This window comes from Parambassis ranga, chromosome 9 (genome assembly GCF_900634625.1).
Source record: "Parambassis ranga chromosome 9, fParRan2.1, whole genome shotgun sequence".
NCBI lineage: Eukaryota > Metazoa > Chordata > Actinopteri > Ambassidae > Parambassis > Parambassis ranga.
This window is the reverse complement of record NC_041030.1, coordinates 5,050,747-5,069,132: the sequence shown is the minus strand read 5'-3', so window position 1 is coordinate 5,069,132 and position 18,386 is coordinate 5,050,747. Positions and strand designations below refer to the sequence as shown.

Here is an 18,386-nt window from a genome sequence, read left to right as displayed (position 1 = left end):
TGGGTAATGATGAAAAGATTCACCGAGCAGAAGAGAAAAGAGAGAGGGGTGGGGGGTACAGGGAACAGAGGGAAAAGGGGGGAGGTAATGGTGGCGGAAAAGAAAAAGGATGAAGGGACAAATACAAATTAGCCCGGCAAGTGTGTGGCATTGGATGTGAAAAATGAATTGCCTAATTGGCACATTTGTTTCAATTAGCATGTGGTCATCAGTGTCAGCCTTGACGGAGGGGTTTCCGGGTGGGGCCTCCTCCCTGTGATTTCATTACCCGGACCTCCCCTGAAGGTCACCTCCCTCCATCCCTGCATGGCGGCCAGGTCCTCTCATCTACTTAAATACACACACATCCCGGCATGCACGCAGCTCATTCAGATGACATTTGCTGATGATTAGATGCTGAGAAATGCGGTGGTTGAGGGGCAATTAGAGGACAAAGAGCAATGTAAATGGATGACACCATAGCCATCATCAAGACTTATGGAGAGAGCACAGATCAAGACCTCGCCAGCTGACTCTACCCGCCCCCCTCGCCCCATCACCTCGGTCTAATGGTCATTTGATGTCAAGGTGAAGTGGTGCTTGCTTCTGCTGAGTCACATTTTTTTGCATGGTCTCTGCCTGTGTGGCCATCTCTCAGCCGCCTGTGGGCGGCAGAACTTTTTAATTGCAGAGTATCTCATCAAGGCAATTACACAAATTAAACGTCTCCATCAGGCATTCCCATCGGGGGAACGGGGACGCCGGCGGGGACCTGCTGAGCACCATATCAGAAGTGACGGCGTCTGCAGCGGAGCTAATCCACGCGATGGATCCCCCTGCACATGTAGAGGAAGTCATGGCGCACACACACAGACACTTTGACACTCTTTGAACTCAGCACGACTGGATGTGTTCATACAGACGGCAAGCCTGGCAGCAGCAGGTGAAGTTGGAGGGAGCTATCTGCGGCTCAGTTGTGCTTCCTCGCTCCTGAGGTTAATCAGAAAAGATACGGGAGAGAACACAAAGTGGGGCTGCGTCACCCATCCTCCTCCCCCATTGCTTCCTAAATGCCACCTCTCCTCCCCTCCGAGCTATGTGGCATGGCATTACTATTCCACTTCGATCTGTCTTATCTTAACGAAATAAATAGAGGGAGCTCCTGGCTTCAGCGCGGCCTTGGAGGGATGTAATTGCTTGGCTTAATAATGAAGCTCATCATCTGCTCTCTAGGAGACATTGCCTGACCTATGAGAAAATAACAGAGGAGCACGATCTGAAAGAAGAAACAAGTGCAGCCGAGGCGGGAGGTGGGAGTTAAATGCTAACTTGTTTTGGAGTAGCATCGCGATGTCTTTGTGAAGCTCAACAGAGAACAGCTTGTATGTCGGTGCAGGAGCATTTAGTTGATTAGTCTTTGTACCGTAGCCAGGGCCTGTCTACCTGAGCTACTGTAGATCAAGGGGGATTCATCTCGGATTAAAGGCTTTCATTCAGGGAAGCTGAAATTGGCTTCCAGTTTGGCTGTTCATTTCACACTTTCTCTGAGAGTAACCTCTCAAAAGAAACTCATTATACAGGGTTCTCATGGACTCCTTTCTCACCAAGTTAAAAGATCTGCTCTGCATTCACACCCCCTGATATCTGTGAACTAAAAGACGAGGATTGGTTTTGGATCAGGAGCACCGAAACGAAATTACAAATAAGCTGCACCTACGTTCTATTAACCATAAGCAAATTACTGCGACTGCTCTTTGGATACGAGGAATGAGGGCATTTTATGGCAAAATACTAGAAAATGTGCAACTCACACACCCGTGTCCTAACTCTAAAAATCCACAGAAGCACTAACAGCAGCTTTATAGCTGATTAACTGTTGAACAGATATCTGAACACATCTGTGAAGTGCTTTGTAAAGGTTGGAGAACAAAAGCAGAAGATGCAACAGTATCTCAACATGCCTAAAGTACACTTATAGTGAAATAGATGTTTTGTTTAAACTACATTAAGTTGTAGTTTTTATGATACTGTTAAAATCCTTTAGATTCTACATTCTGAGGCTAAAGGAGAAAGACACCCTTCACCACCTATTCATGCTTATTGAAAGCCTAAGGCAGAGAGAGGACACCCTCCTGAATATGTGCGTATAAAAAGCTCAAGGCACAGAGACAGCATACCTCACAACTATGTTTAATTATTTATGTAAAATTTCATGTGTATATATAAGGTCTAAGGCAGCACCCACAGCATTTCCATGTACATGCATGGAAAGCCTAAGGCAGATAAGTCACACCTTCCTGCCCTTCTAAAGGCATAAGAGATAAAGAAATCATAGGCAGAGAAATTACCCCTCAATGTCTATTCAGACTCTAATGGAAAGCCCAATGCAAAAAGTGCTCTCCTGAAGCAGAACTATGCTAGCACCTACTTTAACTAAAGACAAGACAGCCTATGATACTCATCCAATAAGATGTGCAAAAAGGGATCAGACTGGGCTGGTACAGAGAACAGCTGTGCTTGGAACAATCCTGCTCAGTGTCAGACCCTTTTTAAAATCAAGTGTTGTCACAACATGACACAAAATGATTCCACCAAGAGTGACTGCAGACTCATTAGATCACTCTGACATCCGGGCTGACGACAGTGATTTCTAAACACAGCATATGTGGCGTGCTCCGAAACCACAGGCTCACATTTTGTTGTGCCTGCGCTCTGTTTGCAGCATCCGTCCTGCAGCTGCACTCTGAAACCTCATACCGGCGCACTCGTGGACGCCATCTCAATATTTCATGGACGAGGTGTGCTGAAATCGACTGGGCTGAGGATATCTGCCCTGTGCTCTCTACATTATTCACTCCCATCTCTTGTGGCCCGGCTCATTTGTGTTGACAAAGGACTAGATGGGAGATTGCGATTCGGCCTGCACCAGATTCAGATTCAACTATTTTTATCCCCTTTGTGGGTTCCGCGGTGATGGAATGACATCACTCCTCCATTTTCATGTTGAATCATTTATACAGTGCAGAGCTGGAGGTTGACCTCCACCTAAATCTGTTTCCCGCACACATCATTTACACATCCATTGTTCATGCTGATTATCATGGACCAAATGTGAAATGAGAGGAACACACAGTTTGGAGAAGAGAGTGTGCTCAGTGACATTTATTTTAAATTTTTTTTTAACTGGGACATTTAAATGCCATATTTGCTCTCACAGGTTAATCCCACTGTGTGAAACATCTGTCCTCTACCTCACTAGGAGCCAACAGTTAAGCTGCCCCAAGGTATGATTTAATTATTAAATGCAACCACTACAACAATACACAATAATGTGGTCTTTATAAATGCTGAATGAAATGATAACAATATTTTTCTATGCCCTACTTTTAAGAAATCTGGTATTAAATTACACATACATATTCCCGTCCCACAGTATCATCAATCTTCACTGCCTCTGCCCAGCCTACCAAGGCAGTCTCACTCTCAAAACTGTGTCACATACTGATCCCAGCCATGCAATTCCTTGCAAAAACCCAACCACACAGAGAGTGACGGCATATTTAAAACAGCAGTTATAAGCCAAAGTACAGAGCAGGTGAAAACTTAAAGCACCAATGTAAAAACAGTTAAAGAGATCTGAGTCAGGGTCTTTTGGTTTAAAGTCGGGGATGAACTTTTACCTCATGCAAAAGGCTTTGGTGTATATGTGTATCAGATATGCGAGTCATGCATCCAATGTGTGACAACAATGTGTTGTTTACATGCCATAGTGTCACAGTAAACTGGCTATAAAAAAACAGTGCCATATGAGCCCAAAGGTTCATATGGCGGATGTGATATATAGGTGTGAAAATGTGCTGAAGCAATGCTAAACATTGAGTTCAACATTCAACATTAAATCAATGAATTCTATGTGACACTGACAACTGAGCAAGACTGTAGGGGGTAGCACAATAGAGTTTGAGGATGATTCGTGTAGCTGATGTATTAAAAAGCACCCAGATGTGTCCAATGAGATCTTTGATCAAGGAGTGATCAGGTTTTCAGACTTGTGACAGGTTGACTTAAATTAACAAGAATCTACATAACTGATGACAGTTACTGTATTAAAATAATGTAATCAAATCCCATATAGCCCTAATTAAATTGAGCTTATTGGAAGCAGGACTGCATATGATGATTTAGAGCTTTTTAAAGATGTTGGTCATTCTCTGCAGAGCAGGTTAGTGTGTCCTCAGCCTGACGTGTGTTAGAGATGGCCAGGGACACGATGGTGATCTACATGCTGAAATGAAGGAAAACTCTAGCAATGAAGAAGATTAGGAGTGGTCAGTGTGGATAAAATCCAACCAGCAAACAGCAGAGGTTATTCTTACACTGTTAGATAAAGTATTTAATGGAAACGTTATTTAAAAAATCATATGGAAATCAATGAGAAAGCAGTGAATACTTAAAGTACTTCAAATTAAAAAGCAAGAAAAATCTAAATTTATATTTGTATCTTTTTTTAATTGCTATGTGGTAAAAGCTACAAAATGTTGACCGCAGTACAGAAAATAACTGATGTTCATGATCAGCTTGTTTAACCTGTTCCAATCGAACAGATCTGCAGAGAATCCTGCATCATATTATGGGAATAAATTAGCACGTGTCTCATGACGAGTGTGAAGTACCACTCACACCAGAAATGTGAGGAGGAGATGGAGTGACACACTCATTCACAAATATGGATATCCAACACGCAAGCACAGTGATGTGAAAACCCTCTGAACCCCAGGGAGCTTTTCTTCCTGACTACTGTCAACACATAAAGTCCTGCACTGCTTAACACTCGGTCATGACTAAAAGAGACAATTCTCATATATATATATATATATATGTATATATATGTATATATACATATATATATACATATATATACATATATATAAAATTTCTTCTTTAAAAAATGGACAAGAAGATCTGAAAATGAAAGATATATATATATATATATATATATATATATATATATATATATATATATATATATATATATATATATATATATATATATCTTCTTGTCCATTTTTTAAAGAAGATTTTAACTGGAATCAGTATGTTCAGCAATCTTTCTGGTACCAAAGTTAACAATCTAAGAAAAAACGAAACAGAGAGCTACTTGATTTATTATTGTAAATTAGGACAATAAAGTGCCACAGTTTTAATGTTAGATTCGGTCATATTCTAACTCATCTATATCTACATCGGTGCCACTGGAGAGTTTAAAATCTGCCAGTCTATTTCTATGATGAATGGAGCTGCCACTGATTGATCAGCAAACAGAATCCAGCAGGAAAAACACACATACCCACTCCCTTAAATCAGCCCTCAAAACTTTTTAATTGGACCATTCAGTTTGAGGCCTGACCCATTTTACACCAGATGGCTCCCAAAGTCTGAACTCATGAGACTGACAGAATGTGAGAGGAGCATCTCTCAGTGTCTGATGTTTATATTTTATTGATACATTATATGTGTGTGTGTGTGAGATCTAAAATGTAGTTGTGAATCCTCTTCCATCTGGAGGTGGCGAACTCACTCTGAAACAAACACCTTAATTCCTAAATATTTATGTGCACTTATCGCTGGTATCTCAACACAACAATATCAACGTCTTAAAGGTCAGTGAAAGCAGAGATGAAGGTAGAATCGACATACCAGAATAAGGATGGCGGGTCTAATGCGGATTTTTTCTGCTCAGTGGGAATATAAGCTTTTCCTCTTTCAGAGAGAGAGAGAAAGGAGGAGCCGAGGAGCGGCCGCCTTACCTCCGCCGCAGGCACTCCCTCCGGAGGGCGACAGTGCAGAACGATCATCCCGTTGATTGGCACCTCCTTCCCCTGGGGGTCCTGCTCGAAGTTTTTCCTCAGGTCTGTGTGGAGAGATAAGAGGCAGCTGTCAGGTGTCAAGTGTCACGGTCATTCTGGCCTCAATCCCCTTCAGCAACTAACACGCTGGTCTCCTCCCCACTCTCCCAGCTCTGCACGCCACGACCTTCAAAACGCACTACCGCCTGTATAGGATAGAGAGGATCCAATGGCCCTGTGCATAATCTGTTGACAAGGTGGTTTGGAGGATACACTGGGTGGACCAAGTGTGGGAGGATTGCTCTGACCATCCTGGGCATTCATGTGCATACAATGGTGATGGATGCTTTCCTGTCCATTTTCAAAAGTACCTTTGATAGCTTACTGTACAACAGCTACTCGCTAAAAACCTTTAAAATGGCAGCCCTTTAAAAAGCAACTATTGAAATAGTAACATCAGTTACAACAAGAATGAGTGGACATCTGTGATTGTGGATAGCTGATTGTGTCTACATTGATTAGACAAAATTAGTTTGTGTGAATTAACTTTTTCATTGCTGATAAATCTGATTCTGTTAAAATAATATCAGTGGGGGTGTGGATGTAAGGGGAGTTCTTTCTAATTGTTTTGACATTGTTGTTTGTAAAATTGCATTGAAAAAGCCAAAACACAAAAGTCCCATTTTAAAGTTGTTCCATCTGCTTTGAGTTTTGACCGTTTACCCTTCTACATGCAGCTTGGAAGTAGGTGAAATTGTGCCTGAAACTCCCTCTCGTTCAGCTTTGTGACAGCAGTAATAAATGGCTACCATACTCACAGGCAATGCGGACAGTGGCCTTGCGACTCTTGGAGGTACCCAGGTGGCTCCAAGCTACACAGAGACACCAGTAGTCCTCAGGTCCATGGAAATCCTCCACCTGCTGGCGCGACACATTGATCATCACCTCACGCACCTTCAGCCCTGGGTCACAAGATAAGAAAACGGTTAGCAACTGCAGTGTATATGAATGGGGTGTGCCAAGCAACACATTCTCACACGCACATGCACTTTCACATTGAGTGACTGTTCCTGCATGCAAGTAGCAAGAGACAGACAATCACGTGTTGCCATAGCAAAGATTTTAAAAGGTCCGAACAGGGAACGTGCTAGAACAAAATACTAAATATGCAAAAAAAATATGCAAAAATGGCATTTAAGCTGAATTCTCCTTTAATATTCTCCAAAACTGCTCATTAGTAAGTGTCATAGTTTTAGTCAAGGAACAGTACAATGTTCACTTCAAGTTTTACGCCACCTTCACCATCATTAGTGCAGTGTGGCCTGACGTCTGATGTTTTAAAGATGAATGTATGGTTAAAATATAAAGAAGTGGACTTCATACATTGTGCGAATAATTTTTGTTTTACATGTTTTATCAGAAGAATTCGTAAAATCCAGACCTCTCTTCACTCTTTTGCCTCCCCTGAGCACCCACACCGTAACGCTTTGTATAAATGTGCATCACAAATCATATTGATCAAAGATATTGAATGTTCAACAGAAGTATTTACTCCTCCGATCATCCATCCACACACACACACACACATACCAAACAAGCATCGATGCCACTGATCTCTCCCTATTTGCTTAGCTTAAGGTCTAAAATACTGGGTTACAAAAAACACCATCATAGTTTGGATCTCAGTAACCACAGCAACAAATCTCACAACATAATTTGTTGCCTGAAAACAGTCTGTTGGAGTCCTCTCCCTGCCCTTCCAGTAAAGTCTACAGGACTACCAGTACATGTCAATGGACAGAATGTGTCAGAGAGACCTAAGTGAACATATCCAATAGTTGTTGTGGTAGCCAGGACTAAAACTGACTGATCCTGAACTTCTTATGCCTCATTGCTGGCAGAGTCTACTTTAAGATCTTGGGCTGGTCTTTCATTTTTGGCAGCAGTACTCAGGTTCAAGTGGGTGTTAAAGATGCTTTTATAGGTCGGATTCTGGGCTGTGCTTCAGACACGTGCTGAGCTGCATTTAAAAAAGAAAAAAAAACTGAAATGTTAAAGCCCTGCATGCTAAATAAGGCTCCTTAAAGAATCTTTAATCAATACCTCGGTGCGTCTTAGGACTTGCGTCAGTGATCAATGGGTTTTACAGGATTAGTTATGCATAAGTTCTTAGGAAGGGCTGACACACTTCCTAAATCAGTGCTTTCTCCCCCTCTCTGAGAGCATCACTAAAGAAATTGGCAGAAGCACAGACCCCTGAGGGACCCTGCTGTATGTTGTGAGTGCTCAGTGCTGCTAACAAGAGAAAAGCTAAATCAGCCGTAGATGAACTAGCATTAATAATTTGGACTACACTTAAAGCACATGTAGGGCTCCCTGTACCAAGTGACACCGGGACAATACACCACATTATGTAACACAAAAGGCACGCAGCACAATACTAAAAACAAAAACAAAAATCTGCTCCCTATTTGAAAATCCTCTTGGTTACCCTGTCATCCAGCCTCAGATGTGTATGCAGCGCCCATATTTAATCTGAGTCATCGGCTTAGGGCCTGTCACATGTGTTTTCTCACAGCCTTTTCCCTCCAGGTCTTAAACCCACAGCTGGATTATGATTAGGTGAGAGGAGATGTTGCTTTGGACTGCAACAAGATCGTGCATCTCTGAACAAGAACACTTTAATGTGACACTCTCTCACTGAAGACAAACAGCGTCATACTGCGGCTGCACAGCACACTTCTGTATGAACACCAATTAAACCTGGGTGAGCGGCAGCGGGGCTACGCCAATGATTCCATGCGGGGAAAAAATTAAGAAATGGAGAACATTTCTTGGCGGGTGGTATCCTACTGTGACAGAAAAGTGGTCTCTTTCCACTTTGTCACACTCAACACGCCTGACAAGTTGATACAAATGAGGCGGTTTTGTCTCAATATGGTGCATATTTGGTGACCAGGGTAGTTTAAATTGTGATTGACAGGCCGGGAGGGAAACAGGGCGGCTTTTAAGAGGAGTAATAAACAAAGCAGCAGCTCTACGGTTGCTGCTTCCCAGTCGCAGCCCCTGTAGAGAGTGAGACACAAGCATAATTCATAATTTCTCGAGCAGGGGGCAGAGAGCTGGCAAGTCACATCGCATGTGTGGGAAGAGAGACAGCAGAGAAAATAATGACTAATGACTCTCCATGATGCCCAAAAATGTGCGAGTCTGGGCTTTAGAGAAGAGGAGGAGAAGACAGACAGACTTTCTCTGACAAAGCGTCGCGTTTTCCTGGAGTCCAAACCGACGGCGACAGGTGGTTTCGCCGGAGACGAGCGCCGCCGCTGTGTCATCTGTCATCCCTATTTGTTTATAGGCAGAACTCTGTTGACAAGGCTCATTAGAGTAAACCTCTTGATCTGCTCTCCTCCCTGATCCACATCCTCACTCCTCACAGTTTCCTGAGTCACTTGATAAATGTGTCCAAAAACAGCTGAATCACTTACAGGGTGACTGGCAAGATGTTTTGGCGGCTCTGAGATCCAGAGAAGAAGAGAGTGTTGCAGCTGCTTTGCAGCTTTGCCTTTAGTCCAAGCTTATTAACTCAGATGTGGATGACAAGAGCTTCATTAAAACGTTGCATCAGGACCCTTTCTGCTTAAAAGGTTTTAGAAAACTTTTGTCATCTTTCTCTCTTCATGCCTCTGCGGGTTCTCTTCTGTTAACCATCCAATAAAGGTAAAATGGGAATGGGGTGCTGTCCCATAGATCAATATTAGACTTAAAAAGAAAAAGGCAATATCTGCCCAATGTACTGGCAAACTCAAAATACTGGTCCAGTGGCTCTGAGGCAGAGGGAGAGAAGAGCTCCGATTAGATTTTACTCTTTTGCTACTTCACTTGAAAGGCCCTGACCTCATTTTTAAAGCCTGATGTATATTTGCATATCAGTGTGGACGCCGTTACTGTGATTCCACTGCTTCATCATTCAGTATGAAACAGGGTGGTCCATTCCATACTGAAGAATCTGCACTATTTCTGGGTCAGTGATCCTACAAATGCAAACGTGTGGCATCCGCTATCTTTTTTTTAAAAGATCAAGTAATCAAGCTTGGTTCACCGAATGACTGAACATCTGCCTTCGTTTGAATTTTTCGGAATATGTGATGTGGGAAAAATACAAATAATAAAAAAATATGAAGGGATCAGCAGCTGTTTCTCCAAAAAATATGACCTTATGTTTTTAAAATCTAAAGGAGCGAGACTGGTTCAACATAATAAGAATAAACCAAATAATTTGACAAACTGACAGAGACACAGGGGCTGCATATATAAGAATAAACTGGATAATATCAACACTTCTTTACTATTCAGCTTGCCAAAAGATGAATTTTCTATATATCAGCAGTACCAGGATGCTCTACTACATCCCATTGCATAGTATGCAAGGACTGTCCTCTGCACAGAGGACGCTACCTCACAAGCCTCAACTATTCACTATATTCTAATGATGTGACCATTGACTGTATATACGGATGAAAAAACATTTTTCCGCCTCTGTCCATTGTTCAAAAATATGTTGCTTTCCATACACTGCCATGTCTGAAAAAGAAAGTCTGCACACAGCCTAAACACACAAGGTGAGGGTACAGATGGAAACGATTAGGGTGGAGCCGCAAATCAGAAGAGAGGAAGCACAAGTAAGAAACACAACACCCAAAAAAAAGAACAAAAAAAATGCAACCCAAAGCAACAACAGACACCCCAAAGCACAGCAGTTAAATTCAACATCGCAGCTCTCTTCCAGTTAAAAAAAAAAACAAAAACACACAAAACACAGTGCAGCCAAGGAGAAGAAATGTTTCAACTCCACAATCACCAAAGTTTTTTCAGTGCTACAAACAGAAAATGCACTTCAGCCATTCATTACGATAAATTGGTGCCACTGCAAGCCGGTGATGTTATGTACCAGGCCTGGGTATTGTGAAGTTTGTTATTTGTTATTTTACTTTCTATTGTAGAGTTCAGCCAGACTTGGTGAAAGGATGGCGAGAAGGCATTGAACAACCTGTGGCTTTATTGTAAGAACTTTAACGCTTACTGTGGCTGCAACCATGCCAAAACAGGAGATTGCAATGTAACGATGCCTAAATATTTTGACTGACCTTGGCACTGGTTCAGGTGCAGAGTGGTGGTGAGTGGGCAGTCGCGGTTAGATGGGCAGTACGGATCAGACACTAGATGTTAAAATTTAACCAGTTTAATTGAAATGATGATCCATGTGCTGAGACAAAGGGAAATACAAACTAAGACAATACAAACAGATCTAAACTAGTCCACAAACTGTTAAATAAACTACTTCTTCTAATAATACAAAATTAAATCTCTCTAAATTAATTAAACATTTAAATGTAGACAAACAGACATAAGCACATGGCTACTTAATATGCTCGATGTTTCTCATCATCAAATGAGACATGTTTATTCATATTCACATACATCAGGTAACAGGCTGCAGAGTGGCTGGTTGGAGCAATCAGGTCTGTAAGGTGTTCTTTTATTACACAAACTAAACAGCTTGATGTTATTTATCTTATACCTAAGCTAAGCTGAGCTAGCGGTCACACTACCAGGCCAAGACCAAACATGCACTGACACAAAAATGCGTGTGCCCACCTATCTAACTCTATAGGAGCCTGTGAGGAAGATGGAGGTGCTGCTCTTCTTAGACGTTTCAATCGTTCACAAAAGAGGCAAGCTGCCCTGGCTGCCTCCTATCGAGTATCGATATAAGGGGCTGGTATATCCATATTAACAAAATATCGATACGTGTATATAAATATTTTTTTGCACAGTACTAATATGTACAGTGAACAATCGCTGAATCTCTGATAATTAGGTCCAAATGCCAATGAGCTTTCTCCCCGCGTTTACTCAGACACAGCCATTATCAGGGCACCTGTCAGTGCCGCGGGCAGCTGTCACAACACCTGTACAACAGGGGATGTTTTCATCCCGTGTGACAACCAATAACTAGCACAGAACAAAATAATCATTTCATTACAATGCACACTTGACTGCCAGTGCCAGTGGGGTCAGTGTAACCATAAAAAAACAAAAAAACAAAATATCAAAAAAACTTTTCTCCAGATGTGTTAATGGAGCATTCATTTCAATCTAATTGAGGGGCAACATAGTCAATGTGGACACAACCTAACAACACATTAAATAGATTAAAGATGTTTGGTCAGCCTCTAACGTGCAGTCAATGATTTGTGTTTTTAGAAGGTGAAGGTGAAGTGTGTAACAATTATAGCCATACTGTGAATTTATGTTCAGGTCAAATATACAAATGAAAGGGAGCTAAATCGGGCTGAGTGAGGCCGCGTGTCGGCACTCTCAGCTGTGTTTTGGCACCAACACTGAGCTGGCGCTGGCCCAGTAATGGTTGCAACTTGCCAGGGTTGGTTTAGTTTTGGGTGCATGGACCTGCTCCAGTTTGAACAGAGGATTGACAAATGTAGCAAAATATGTACAAACTATAGACGGCATGTGGTGACCTAAATTCGATCTGACTTGGTTAGAACTAAACTATTGAACTATATAAACTGTAATAGTCAATGCATTTGATGTATTAAACAGTATTTTATAATATGCAAGTGCAAGGGGCATTTATTCTTTGTGTCTGATTTTTTATAAAAAAAAAACTATCAATAGTAAAGAAAATATTTATAAAAAACTATAGATTACTATAAATAGTAATTATAACAAAATAAAATAATTAAGCCTAAAAAAACAAACCTTATTTATCTATTCAATGTTTCATGTTAACACACACACACATATAAAATCTAATTAAAATAAAAATAAAAAAAAATGGTAAAGATATAGGAGTAGGCAATAGTAAAAAATAAAAATAATTGACCTAAATTAATACAATATATATTATACACACTGCCTCATTATGACTGAATTATCCACTTAAAAATAAAAGTTGGGTCCTTGTTGCCCATTTACCTTTTGAACAACTGACTAATTGCTGGAGGAGTTGCAATCTTGCTTGCTTGCCTGCACTGGCAAACTGTGTTCATTGAAATATGAATAATGATGTGGCTTAATACAGGACATCTTCATACAGTTTGTTTAATGTGGCCATCATGATTTTGAATGAAGGGCTTGATCGTGGGTCCAGTTGGTTTATCTAGCGCTCAGTGTGTTGAGCTGAGTGCAGCAGGCGTGAAATTCCTGTTCGCCCCTTTCGGCATAAATGAATTTCATATTTCCGCTCACTGCCATTGTCTCTTGATGATAGTGTATTTGTACAACAATCACTGTGTGGATGTTTGGTTATCACAAGTGACCCAACAGACTGTCAGAAAGTGGAATTAAAGTCAGTGAGTGATTACTGATGTTTATTACGGTGTGCCTACATGCTAATGAAGCAAATCTCAAGCCATAAAGGGTTAAACATGTTAATGTTGCGTGCTCCTAAATTACAGACTGTACTCAGGTGAGTGTATTTTCATGCTCATGTTTCACGAATTTATTTTATTTTGAAAACAGCTGCGTTGCATGTGTCTGCAATTTGCAGCTGAAAGCATTGAAACAGCTAATTTTAATGATTGTAATGTACTGCAAATGTGTCAAGTGGTGTCAGAAGCACATGCTAATTACAGCAGCCACTCTGCCGTGGGGGTTTCTTATCTTAACCTCTTTCTGCAGCAGCTGTTTTGGGCCGATTTACCCTTGATTTAACATTCCTCTGTTTACTGCCAAATGACTTCCCATGTAAACATCCACAGCCATTGTTAATAGCATTTCAGGTAAAATAGCTTCAAAGGCCGTCATTTTAGGTGCACTGCTTGTAACAGACAAAAACAGGTGCTTTTATCAGTTGACAATAACACCTGATTGATAAATCAGCTTTCTTGTGTTGCAGTCATTGTGCATTTGGATCTCATCTTTGTCCTTCATAAAGCGGTCAACAGCAGAGTCGTTAATATCACTGTCGACATGGTAACCACTCGGCTTTATAATGGGGAAGACGTAGTTAAATCAGGAGATGGCTGTTCACATCCACATTTATGGATGGCAGCCATCATCACTATGTACTTACAGTGCTGGAGGAAGTGCACTCCAGAGATCAGTGTATATTAGGCCACTGTAACAGCCAGCAAACAGAGGCCATCACCTTGTCTCCTGACTTGTCTCTCTTGTTCTTTCATCTCTACTTGGAAGTGGTGGAAATGTTTAATAGGCGATTGTCCCTTGACATGAATCTACCCCCTCCACAGACCCACAGACTTTCAGCGAGCTGACACCTCTGTCTTTTGGAGTGTGATGCATGGACACGTTCCTGGGAGATATACCCAGCTCTCCAGCGATGTTGTCTATCTGACAAGATCTTATCATGGCTCTTGTCAGTGGCATCCTGTGTGAATACAATAACCAGCCTTCAAGGACTGGGGTCATCTCCTAGACTCACTTCAACAGCTCACTCCTTCACTACCAGTTTACAAGGTAGAAAAAAAAACAAAAAAACATCAAAAAAAAATTACTTGAAGCTTGCTTCAAATCTATAAATGTGTAATGATTGTGAGAGCTACTGGCAGTGACCAGCTTTGGTCAGTCATAATAATATTAGACTAATGTGTTCCTGTGCCTGTCATCATTATGTTTAACATTGCATTGATTATACTTTAAATAGCCTTGGTCCACTTCAGCAAACAATGTCCTCCTCCAATGACAGTCATTACAAACCCATGCTGGCATACTTAACAGGTTATCCTGGCTGTTGTCATGGTTACAACTTCACACATGAACCACCACCACCACCTGACCTGAGCCTATTTGGTAAATTACAGTGCTGCGATGAATACACACCATGCAATATTAACATGCTAAATAAAACATGATGAACCTTTCAGTGGTGGAAGTGTAGCATCTTAGTCTCTGCTGTCATTGCACAGCTATCTGTTAGGTTGATACTTGTTTGTACTTTTGGCAGTGATTTCTCTGTCATCGTAACATCTTACTCACCAAACTAATTGCTGGGATTTGGGAACATGGTGTCACCGCTCTAACAGAGCAGAAAACATGAGCAGTCAGACATTTGCATGGAATGTAAGACGCCAACAGTTTAGTCGGTGGATCAAAAGACACTGTATTTTCCACACAAAACTGGAAGTCAGAGAATTTAACTCGAGAGCAGCGCTTAGCACTGAGTGCTAATTACAGACATATGAAAGCTTTCAAGTGGTAACTCAGATTGTTTACATTAAGAATGAAGCCCAACCCTGTATTTGCATACTTTTATGAGTATTTTAGTCTGATGGCAAGATGATGTTGGCCATACACCCAGATGTGCAAATCTGGCCATCTGGCATAACCGTGTGTCGTCTGTGGTAGATAATCAAACTCTCTGGTTAAGACAAAGTTTTAATTAGTATAAAGCTACATAATTTAAACTGTTCTATGTACATGTTTGTATGCAGAGCTCAGAATGTTTCAAGCAGTAATTCAGCCTTTATCTTTTCATTCACTACTTACTGTTTCTGCAGTTGCAGGAAAAACCTCTGTGTTCATGCAACATCTCCTATTTTTCATCAATTGATGATAGATCATATGATCCATCCGGGAAAGACCAAAAATACCCAGCAATAATTCTATTTTATCTGGCTTGCCTAACTGTGTGCTACCTACATGCTTGATTTAACAAACAAACAAACAAAAAAACAAAAAAAAAACACAGCAGAATTCTTTAAGAAAAACCGATGATCCACCTGTCAGATCTCAAAACAGCATTAGCACATCAACCTAATTATTGTTATAGTTTTTATGTGTGCTCCAGCTTAGCAACTTCAGAGGCGGTTTCCAAAGACTCCTGCAGGAACTGCTCTGAAAACTCTCTCTACTCTTCAGCAAATTAAGCACTTTAAATACTAAGGCTTTGTTTGCAATGATTCCCTGAATTACCCTCCCGTATCTTCTTTGGGGGATGACATTTGATAGGACAACATTTTTTACCCCCCCCCCCCCCCCCCCCCCCCCCCTTAGCCTTTAGCTCGCAGCTTCATTAGGCTGTGTGCCCACTTCTAAGCTCTGTAACTGGAGACAGCATCAACCCACAGCCACAGCTTCTTGGAAAATGATACCCAATTTGAAGCCTGCAAAACATGAAATCAACCCAGAAAAACCCAAAACACGTCTGCTAACAACACATCTTGCAGAGTTATGAAGAGATGAGAACAAAAGTGACACTACCCTGCGACGGTTGGAAACTGCAGTAATTACAAGTACAGTGGCTCACAAACAAAGAACAAGGAGTTTTGTGTTTTCCCGTCTTTGCCTCGATGGGGAGCTAAACGCAGATTGAAACATCAAATCAGCCCACTCAAGTGAGAAGTCATCACAAAGTAAGGATTCTGAGCAGAGAGTGAGAGGAGGCTCACGGTGTTTGGTTTCCACATTCCCTTTTTACCCCTTGTTTCAAGTAGCACCTCTAAAAAAAAACACATTTTAACACACCATATTGAGCACATTAATTCTGATCATTAGGACTCCACCTCCGGTGTGTTTTAGAAGTAAATTTGTCTGAATTATACCCACATAAGATTTATTTTCTAGTATTTTGGTTGCTATACTGAGGCACAACACTGCCAAATGAGAAGCTATGGGTATCAGCAATTAATGCAAAATAATCAATGCATAAATTGGTGTCAGCAGCCGCTCCTGACCTGACCCTCACCTGTGGTTATAATGAACACAAGAGTAAGGTCAAGGACACCAATGGCATCTTTTGCAAGGGGGCTTGGAGACAGGATAAGATGCTCAAAATTCCTGAAGTACACTTCACACTAAAAGGAGTTAGTGAACGTCCCTCCCTTTAGAGTATTGTAGAAATGTAATCTTTAAAAACAAATTTGATGACCATGCCAAAACTAGTTTAAATCAGATGTTCATGGATGAGTGATACAGTGAGCATATGCTACAAGCATCCCTACAATTCTGAAGGGGGTGATTCATGAGAGCAGTCATGCAGCAGACATTGAGGACAACAAACAGGTCGCTGTGTTCATATCATGCCAGCTTTACTGAAAATCACAGCAGACTGTCTTGGTTAACTGTAAATGAAATACAATAAAATGATTGATATAAGAGTGCATAATGTCTGACTGTTATTACCGTGTATAAATATGCAAGTTTTGGGATATGGTTACAGGCAAAACTGGCCCTCCTCTGCTTTACCTCAACCAGATTTCACTCAATAACTAGTGTATAACATCAATTGATCAGTGCTTCTGGGTATATAGAGAAGGGTGGAGAGGTTTACTGATGTAGTAAGGTCCCCAATGAATCAATGCAAAGAGAGCAACACAGACACCACAAGTCAATGAAGCTAAAACACACAGAAGTTTATCACATCACTGGTGTTGTGTTGCCCAACAGCAGTACAAAACAAGTCACAGCTTCCATTTGATTATTCAGCAAAATGCTGTTGGCTGAGACAGCATTAACTCATATACATATGCAGTCAAATCAGTGGCGCCTGAATTTCATTTCAGTGTTATCATCATAACTACATTGACCTAGAGGAGCTGTCGGACATGATTTCCTCAATCGTTCAGTTGATATCACAGCACATGTTGGAATGACCTTACTAGCATATAGAAATATAATTTTAAAATGATTACATGAACACTATCTGTAACATAATCAGTTCAATGCAATATTCTCCAAGGTCCCAAGAAATGCTCACTGTTAATGAGCCCAGTTAGCCTAATGGCTAAGGTGCATGACAGTTAGCTGTCTCTGTTTCTTGCAGTTTTTCTTATACATACATTAAAAAAAAAGAAAAGAAAAAGAAAACTGACCCTCCCAGTCTTGAATTTAATCATGCAGCACAGAGCTGATCCTGAAGTCGTTCTACATTCTCAATTTTATAGTTAAGTGTCACCGAGTACCCTTCCAAGTCTCAAAATTGGATAAAAAAACAATAGTGTATGCATCGATACTCCTGTGACAGCTCAGGTATTAAAGCTGAATCTGCTGAATCATCAGCAACGACAAAGGGCTCCTTTCTCTCTCATAAAAAAAAAAAAATCTTTTACAGCCTGTAGACCTCAGCTCTGGCAGCAAACATGCAGTGAGGCTAAATAAAATCATCTCTAGGAAAAAGAAAAGTTATAACCCCTCCTTTCCCCGCCAGGAGCCTAAGAGGGAGTGTGCATATGTGTGTGTGTGTGTGTGTGTGAGAGAGAGGTGTATTGTCCGGGCCACATTCAGTTAACAACCCCATTAACTGGCTCACAAAGCAACCCTGGGGCAACGATAACATCAATCCCGGCTTTAGAGGCCATTATGTTTCAGCTGGATATATATATAAATATATATATAGGCCCACACATAGAGTGCACCGGAAAAACTGAGGTGAGGCTGAGGTGGCTTAGGAGCTGGAAGAGTGTTAAGGTGTCACCACCCGTTTGTCAAACCCAAACCTAACTTCCCCCCATCCGGCAACCCCGTCCTGACCACACACACACACACAGCAACAAAGCCTGAACCAGCCCCCCTGGGCTG

At 41.2% G+C, this 18,386-nt stretch overlaps 1 protein-coding gene across 1 annotated transcript in view; it reads right to left on the bottom strand.

The window, feature by feature from the left end:
- unc5db (unc-5 netrin receptor Db) overlaps positions 1-18,386 on the bottom strand; it is a 167,530-nt gene that overhangs the window by 58,480 nt on the left and 90,664 nt on the right. Inside the window, exons 3-4 of the mRNA XM_028414284.1 lie at positions 6,644-6,787; positions 5,787-5,890 (exon numbers count right to left, since the gene is read on the bottom strand). Of these exons, the coding sequence (XP_028270085.1) occupies positions 5,787-5,890; positions 6,644-6,787 (248 nt within the window). The remainder of the gene's footprint in view (positions 1-5,786; positions 5,891-6,643; positions 6,788-18,386) is intronic.